The sequence below is a fragment of the Oreochromis niloticus genome, linkage group LG7 (genome assembly GCF_001858045.2).
Source record: "Oreochromis niloticus isolate F11D_XX linkage group LG7, O_niloticus_UMD_NMBU, whole genome shotgun sequence".
NCBI classification, from domain to species: Eukaryota; Metazoa; Chordata; class Actinopteri; order Cichliformes; family Cichlidae; genus Oreochromis; species Oreochromis niloticus.
The window spans coordinates 18,031,265-18,039,491 of record NC_031972.2 but is presented as its reverse complement, the minus strand read 5'-3'; the positions used below and the strand labels follow the sequence as shown (position 1 = coordinate 18,039,491).

Genomic DNA, 8,227 nt, shown 5'->3' with positions numbered 1-8,227 from the left:
GACTGAAAATCAATGGGAACAGGTGTAATAGAGTGATGAATTTGAGTTTCCTATCCCTCTCAAGTTTTGGTTGAAATCATTGTCAATATGTACAGAGAAGACAGGAAGACCAGTGAGTATCTACAGCCATCTGTTAAACACAGTGGAGTCTCAGTCATGGTTTGGGATTTCAGTCAATCAGTGGCATGTAGACATGACTAACATTGTTGAAGCAGTGTGGGATCATGTTGACAGAGCTCAGAATAAAAGGATGCCAACATTTAAAGATGAGCTTTGAATGTACTTCAAGATGTCTGGAGAACTACTCCTGAAGACTAATTCAAGAAAGAGAGTTTGGGCTTAAAGGTGGTCACACTAAATGTAAACTTTTACATCCATACATTCCTAGCAGGTCCCTCAGGGTCATGTGACCAGGGCTTGCTGGTTGTCCAACACACGAGGCTGAAAACAAAAGGTGACAGAGCTTTTGTAACTGTGGCCCCAGACTGTGGAACTCTCTCCTTTTGAGCCTGAGATCTGTGGACTCAGTGGTTGCTTTTAAAAAACGGCTAAAAACTCATCTTTTTAAACTTGCTTTTGGTTGATTTTTGTTTTTATGTTTTAGCTTCTGTGAAGCACTTTGTGATTTTTATCTTGAAAGGTGCAATATAAATAAAATTTTACTTTACTTACTTTACTTTTTGTCAGTTTCTCAGAATTTGAACCCTGTTCTTGCCTTATTTACTGTATTTCCATCTATGTTGGCACGCTTCAGTAAATCACTGCACCTATTTCCCATTTTCCTGAGATAATATAAAGAAATGCGGGGTTGCTCAAAATGTCTGCACCTTACGCTAACACATAGTGACAAGTTATCTTTTTCTTGTGTGGTATCTGCAGAGCATTAAGAATATGGATGTGTGAGGCAATAAAAATGTAGTCAAGAAAATGTCACGTGACCCTGTAGGATGTTTTCTCCATCAACCCATGGCGACTTGTCAGATACGTTAATTGTGTTTACTGTGTCAGATAATAACCTCAGCACACGCACACACACACACACACACACACACTGTAAAAGCACAAGTTTTTAATTAAATTGCGTTGTTAGCTACAAAAGCAGCTATAAATGAAAGCAGTGTTAGAGATCACAATGCATAAACAAAGATAATAAGGGTAGTTATTAAGGATGTCAATAGCTGGGCACGTCCATGCTCTGCTCTATTTTGGGAGCAGGTAGGGCTTCTCAACTAACACAGTGAGCATGCAGCTCACTGCCAATGTCAGCACCAGGTGGCCAAGGAACAGGTACATCTGAGCAGAGGGGAAAAGTCTGACGTTATGAAAAACTGAGCCAAATCATTTGAAATAAGCACACTAAAATAGAACGTGCAACATGAAATGCTTACAAAATTGATGTCTGTGTAATGGATTGGGGTCTCTTGAAAGCCAATGTACAGGATGATGAAGACGGGGTGTATGAGATAGCAGGCGAAGCTGATATTGGAAAGAGGAACCCAGAAAGTCAAGGATAAGAACCTCTTGATAAAGCCTGGAGTGATAAAAAACAAGAAAATACATATAAAAATAAGAACATACATACAAAATGTCCTTAAACGTACTATGTGCTTTCATATATTGGTATTACTGTTAATGTAGAGATATGGGATTTAGTTCATCCCAACACCTGGTTTACCTCCATAGCCTTCCTCACAGGCCAGTATAATCCAGGTCACAGCCAGTGCCCAGAGTGGTCTATGCAGCCCCTGATACAGGGCATGTGGCACAGATGGATTGGCTGGCGTCTCCTTCAGGATGTAGGGCAAGCCAACCAAAAGAGCCAAAAGTGACAGACAACAGAGCCAACCAAGTGCTGCCTGCCACTGAAACAACACACATGATAAGCACATAAGTGTGGTGGCAAATGTTCAAATTCTGGCTCGGCTATAAACCAAAAGGCATATGCTGTTTTTAAATTCTCAGAAAAGACTAAGCCACGGTCTGGGATTGAAGCCTGTCAAAATGCTCTCACCCATTGCTTTAAAAGTGGATTTTTCTTTGTTGTCAGATATATTCCGGTCAAGATCCCTATTAGAAATGGCCCGTATCTCGTGTAGGGTTTCACATAGTAATACAAAACATAATTCTCAGATGTCCTGCAAAATAAACAAGTTCATTTTATGGGAAATCATAAGACGAGATGCATAGTTGGTAGACAGCCTCAGTTATGTTTTTGCATTGTAGAAAAAGGAAACACTGAAACATAAAAAAAACTTGACATTCATTTCACCTAACAGTTTATGCTTTTGGGCTCCTAAGCTGTTTTGCATTGAATCTTACATTGTAGATGGCTGAAAGACTGGTAGCTGCAGGTGTGCAGTTATAACAGCACTGGCCACAATAGTCATCAGGAGGAGGCCACCTGCCACAACCATAAACACACTCCTATTTCTGACAATTAAACATGGAGGGGATAGGATTACAACCACAGAGTTAATAAAAATGTATACTGCTCCTAGTGATGCTATAGTTCAAGAATGGAGAAATCACTTCAACAGTATTTCAGAATCATATTAAAGGATGTGAACATACAGTCTGTATAAATAGACCAAGAGAGGAGTGGTTGCATAACACTGGAAGTCTAGAGACAGGTACCATGTCCAAGGAATACACTGCACAGGGATTTGAAGATAAAAGGTTAAGAACAGGTAAGTAAATCTGTGCTAAAATACCCAATGTAGGACTAAATTAAGTTAAACTTACTATCTCATGGACTGGGAGGAGATTACTGATCAATAGTAAGTTAGCCCACCAGTATGTCTTACAATCCATCACTGTGTCTATAAATGGGAACCAGTAGGGTCCCCACTTGACCAGAGAGATAAGGCCAATGGTTAGACACATAATGAACAGATGCAGTGGCTGAATCCTGCAAAGAGGACAGAGAACATTAATTAAAAAAATTAATAACACATGGACCAGGCCTCATTTACTTGAGTGTAAAAATAGAGTGACGCAGACACAAATTAATTTGTTTAACTGACCAAAATACAACACCTTGTAATCCGCTTTAAGAGATAGTTCCGAACCAGGCTGAGGCTCAGTTTGTCTTCAGCCTTGTTGACAGAGCCCAGCAGGGACCTGGCACTAAGCAGACCCCTAAAACATCAAATTTCTTAAGCTGGCAATAAAATTATGAAAAAATCTACTTATACTGTCAATCTGAAATTGTTCCAGTCTCACCCCAGCAGTAAGAAAGTATCAACAGCCATGAAAACAGGTCCACTTATGGTTAGCACATAGAAAGGGCTGCTTTCAACAGTTTTCCTCCAGTCTTTGTAATTATCTGCAACAGAGGTCTTATGAACATAAGTGAAAGTATATGTGTGTTATATGAGACTGACGGTGTACTGTCATACCCAAGCTGTTGATTACAGGGAACTGTGCAGAGTGGCCACATATGATCCATAGCAGGCTGAGAACACGGATGCCATTCAGTGAGGCGTAGCCTCCGACTGGAATCGATGTGGAGGTGCTAAAAATGCCCTGGGTGGTCTTCTGTATAGAGACTGCTTGAAGGCAGCCATACACACGGCTTTGAAGAGAGCATGTTCGTGTGGGGTGGTTGCTATCTGCCAAAACCAATATTGAACAAAGTCAGTATTGTCTCAATATAAATACCTCTGTAACAACTGATTCTGCAGCTCACATAATGTTATTATTTGGTTGCTGAAGATAGTAACCATAATATGTGTGATATGTAGTACTACTCCTCAGTAAATCTAGATGATGCACTTTGCACTTACTACTTTCTTCTGAACTCCAGCTATTAGTTTCACTGCTAGATGAGCTGCTGGTCTTCAGGGTCCCGTAAAGGTTGAGGGCAGCGTTTAAGCAGGAAGACTCTAATGTAGGTTCGACCTTTCTTTTCCACTGCCACCTTATCATAGCTGTTAACAGGGTGGCTCCGAGAGGAATTGCTACCATTACACAACACACAAACCTGCAGGAGAAAATAAAGTTTGACAAGACAAAAACAAGGTGTCCTGAGCTAAAGGCCTGGACATATCAAGAGATGCTCATCTTTGCTGCACAGGTAACCCTAATGGAAGTGCATATGCAGATAAAACAGTAAAGAAAGTGAGAGCAGTGTAATCGTATACTTACAGGCAGGTGATATCAGATGTATCAGGGCCAATTTTGCTGGACAAACAGTGAGTCATGATCATCTCCTGAGTGGACTGATTGACCAGGATGGAAGGTAAAGGAGGAATGAGGGACATCTGATTAAACTGAAGCTGGTCTGTCGAAAAGTGAAAATTAGTCGCGTTTAAAAAAAGAAGAAGAGATATTGTATTGTGTAGGTGATACTGCATAAATCCATTTTTAAATCACTGACCGTAAAGCACCAATGTTTGCACGTCATCTTTCTCACAGGAGTCAGGTACACAAATACCGACAAAGTACTGGACTTTTCCCTGTTTAAGAAGAAAACTTAGTTTAAAGGATGCTTACTTTCATCTAATATCTATTGGTTATCATGACATTTTATTGTGTTAGTTGTTACCTGCCGAAGGAACACCTGGCAGTACTGTCCAGAAAAGCTGGGGCCGTGAGCGGAGCGGCACTGCTGCAGCAAACCAGGCTGGTTGGTGTTACCTCCTACAACATTGCTACCCACTTTCCCGAAAGCATCATACACTGACAAAACACAGAAGAAAAAAAAGCCATTCATTCACAGCCCCATTGGATGTAAAGATACATGGGATTTACATGGTGTTACTATATATGTAAATCTCACTTCTTGATGAAGTTCTAAGTTTTAAAGACACCCTTTAGATAACAAATAAAGAAGTGTCTTGTGTCTTGCTAATTTTGATCACAAGATGACATACACATACTAGTGCATCCCCCCCATAATTGAATATAGTTAAAAGGGATCTCACAGTTTCGACTTATTACGCGAAACTTCTCAGAAAATAATTTGAAATTTGTAGTTTTAAAGTTGAAATTTTGAGGAAATAAACACAAATTTTGACTTATGGATAACAAAAAAAAAAAAAAGGTTTTTCCCGGTGGCAGGAGCAAGCTTAGATACTTCAGTCTGCCATTTAGCTCTATTAACTGAAGACTAACTCATGAGCGCCCTCTAGGTGGATTGTAGGGCATTTTTTGTATACCAGCATTAACAGTAGGTGTAGTAGGTTGGATTTACGTGTGTCCCAAGACCCCTGCTGAGCTGGCGTACCTACTTTTATTAGTAAGTGTGAAACAAACAGTGATGTCATTAATGTTGCTGTGACACTGGTAAGGGAAAAGGAGCTAAATAAAACAGATAGGGGTGAATTTTGAAGCTAAGAGTGTAGGGTCTATAGTTAATACTTAAATATACTAAATATACTTTTTTAATATACTTAAAAAAAAGTCTTGAAATAGTGAAGTAGTAAGTAAATCACTGATTAGTCAGATTCGCTCTTCATATATGGGCTGCTGGTCATTTTTAAAATGGTACTACAGTTAACAATCTGAAATAGCCTTGATAGCCTATTAGTGAAAGACGTATTTGAGGGTGCATCAAATTTACAGGTATTTCCGGTCTTGCCATGTGATTGACATTTACATTGAACTTGAGTAACATTAGCACATTTTGATTTATTAGGTATTTTGTTCTTCATTTAATGGTTGAGCATAAGTTAGCTGTTAGCTAACAAAAGTATGTGTTAGCTAACAGCTACATTTGTTAGCCTTTTATCACAGCTCCACAAAGATTTGCATTTCAGTGGTTCCATCAGGAGGGTGGTGTTGACCACGCAATGTCCAGTGCTACTCCTTATGCTGGTAGTACAGTTAGTACCCTAGTTATTAGCCTCAAGCCTGGTCTTTTTACTGTCTCGCTGACAATACATAAGCACACAGTGAGTACAAATTAATTACAATGTGGGTATGAAATGAACACTTTCAACATCATCTTAACCATTTAAATATTATTACAGTTAGTTTGAACACTTATGCAGTTTCTTGGTCTGTACACCAGCTGTAAAGTCACAGATTTGATATATGCATTGATAATTTTTGATGTAAGCATGACAGTCATAAAAACCTAGTCTTTGTAATTTTCAGAAGCTTCCAGCAGCAGTATTTTTATACTCTGAGAAGGTGAAAATGAACTTAAGCTTATGGTCTTGCATTGTCCTGGAGTATTTGTAATCTTTTTCTCTATTTTTGACTTTTCTGTCTTAGCCCCTCTGCTAAAGTGGATTAAATGCCACTTGTCCCCTCCACACAAGCATAAGAAATGCCTTACAAAAATCACAATCACTTACTTAGAACTGCATAGCCCTTTGGTTCAGCCTGGTTAATTTCCCGGAGAAAAGTGTTTGTATCCTCCAAGCATCTTTGGGACACTGTCAAAGTCTGTGTGTTTTCCACTGCTCCTCTGCCCCCCACAAAAAGAAGAAACACCACCAAATGGAGGGTCATTTTAGCACTGACTGTTTCTTTTTAGCGAAGAAGGTGTTTAAATAACAGAGAAGGGAACACATCACCATTCAGAGTGTACTGTGAAATTCATCTTCCACGGCTAAATTGAATGACTTTAACTGGTTTTCACTAACAGGTGTAAACAGGATTTGGTTACATGAAGGAGGTTGAGAGGCTAACAAAACAGTCCAGGCTGTGATTTTTCTCACTGCACAAGAACAACATTATTCAAGTGCAGCTTTGAAGGGTGACCAGTCCACATAACCATTTAAACACACATTTTTAAATTATATTTTTATTCCATACCAATTTTATTTTACATATTCACACATTTTAAATAGCATTAAATAGACACAGAGACACAAAGGTAATTACTTGAAAATTCCTCTGCACAGTTATAACTATTACTACAATTTTCTACTTTTCTCTAGTGGAGGAAGAAACACCACAGATCATCCAGCCATCAGAGTACAGCACTCCAAATAACTGGCCACTAGAGGGGGGGATTGTCTATAGAACATTCTTAGGCTGTCTCGTTTTTACCTAGCAACAGCATTGGAAATGACACATATTTAATAGAATGCAACCCTATTTTTGATCTAATAATAGTAGTTTTGTGCTTAAGTGCTTGTATGTCTCTTACAAAGAGGAAAAGACCTTACCATCACCACTTAGTTTAACCACTTACTCCATAGCATGATTAAAACATTTTGTCACTGACAGTGCAGCATTAGAAACTAAAGAGAAAAGGAGAGTTTTTAATAAATACAAGACATTTTTTTCTGTTTTTACATTGCAGCTAACTGGTACCTTTAGAGCTATGCAATACTGGGGATTAGTGGCACTTGTTAGCCATGTGCTGTAAGATACATCGTCATCACTGGGTTATTTGAGTCTAAAAGATAACAGTGCAGTATGGTTATTTATGTTTATTTTATGTTTTTCATGCCGATTTAGAAGATTTTGAATCTTCACAACGGGCTTCAAAAATAACAATTTTGTGTTCTTGTCACAGAAAACACATTTTGTGGCTTTATTAAAGGAGAGCAATCAAAAAAGTCAAATAATAGTTTTGCTTAATTTATGTTGCAGGAAGTAAAACCATAACAATGTGCCACAACATACTAAAAATGAATTAAAAACTGAGGGGAACTGCAGAGTGAAAATTTTCTAAATGTCATTGATTCTTTTGCATTGACAGCTATGGGATTTAGTGTTGAAATAAGTGATAAAATTATTGAAATGTTTATATAAAAAAATAAATGATATAACACGTATAGTCATGCAAAAAAAGAAGGCTCAGTTAGCATGTTAAATGTTAAAGTTCATGACAGTACAATTAGAAAAAGACTACAAAAGTATGGTCTGTTTAGAAGGGCTGTCGGAGAAAGTCTGTCTCTATATAAAAAGAACACTGCTGTATAGCTTACTTTTGCATCTGATGGAACAATGCCCTTTAGGGAGACAGGAACAAAGTGGAGATGTTTGGCCATGATGCAAAAACCAAACTCAGCAAATCAGCACAAACACCCCATATGAACCATCAGGCACGGTGGTGGAGGAGTGATGATTTGGGCTTGTGTTCTAGCCACAGGACATGGACTTCTTACAGTCACTGAGTTGACCATCAGCTCCTCTGTGTACCTAAGTATTCTAGAGGCAAATGTGAGGGCATCTGTCTGAAAGCTAAAGCCTGCCCCAAACTGTGTCACACAATAGGACAATGGTCCCAAACACATCAGCAGATCAACAACAGAATGACTGAAAA

General features: G+C 38.7%; 1 protein-coding gene across 3 annotated transcripts; it reads right to left on the bottom strand.

Moving 5' to 3' along the window:
- Window positions 1-1,035: 1,035 nt before the first annotated feature.
- oacyl (O-acyltransferase like) lies at window positions 1,036-6,498 on the bottom strand. Of its 3 annotated transcripts, none has more exons than XM_025909431.1 (15): window positions 4,781-5,012; window positions 4,547-4,680; window positions 4,379-4,457; window positions 4,147-4,282; window positions 3,786-3,982; window positions 3,399-3,611; window positions 3,223-3,325; window positions 3,037-3,138; window positions 2,743-2,908; window positions 2,572-2,651; window positions 2,320-2,430; window positions 2,012-2,135; window positions 1,676-1,862; window positions 1,389-1,531; window positions 1,037-1,293 (listed from the first exon to the last, which is right to left on the bottom strand). In XM_025909431.1, coding segments are annotated over exons 1-15 (1,869 nt in total). In that variant the 5' UTR covers window positions 4,782-5,012; the 3' UTR covers window positions 1,037-1,200. The 3 variants fall into 3 exon arrangements, with proteins under 3 accessions (XP_025765217.1, XP_025765216.1, XP_005456362.3); XM_005456305.4 differs by lacking the exon at window positions 4,781-5,012 and adding an exon at window positions 6,303-6,498 and having other exon boundaries at window positions 1,038-1,293; XM_025909432.1 differs by lacking the exon at window positions 4,781-5,012 and having other exon boundaries at window positions 1,036-1,293; window positions 4,147-4,277.
- Between the last annotated feature and the right edge of the window lie 1,729 nt (window positions 6,499-8,227).

What these genes read in the sequence shown, in the direction of transcription:
- oacyl (XM_005456305.4), bottom strand. Translation starts at nt 6,459, where the DNA reads ATGACCCTCCATTTGGTGGTGTTTCTTCTTTTTGTGGGGGGCAGAGGA. An exon ending in CTCTTAAAGCGGATTACAAG is followed by an intron (nt 2,909 to 3,036) that starts GTGTTGTATTTT and finishes TCCTCTTTGCAG; the next exon opens with GATTCAGCCACTGCATCTGT. An exon ending in TCCTCCCAGTCCATGAGATA is followed by an intron (nt 2,652 to 2,742) that starts GTAAGTTTAACT and finishes ATCCCTGTGCAG; the next exon opens with TGTATTCCTTGGACATGGTA.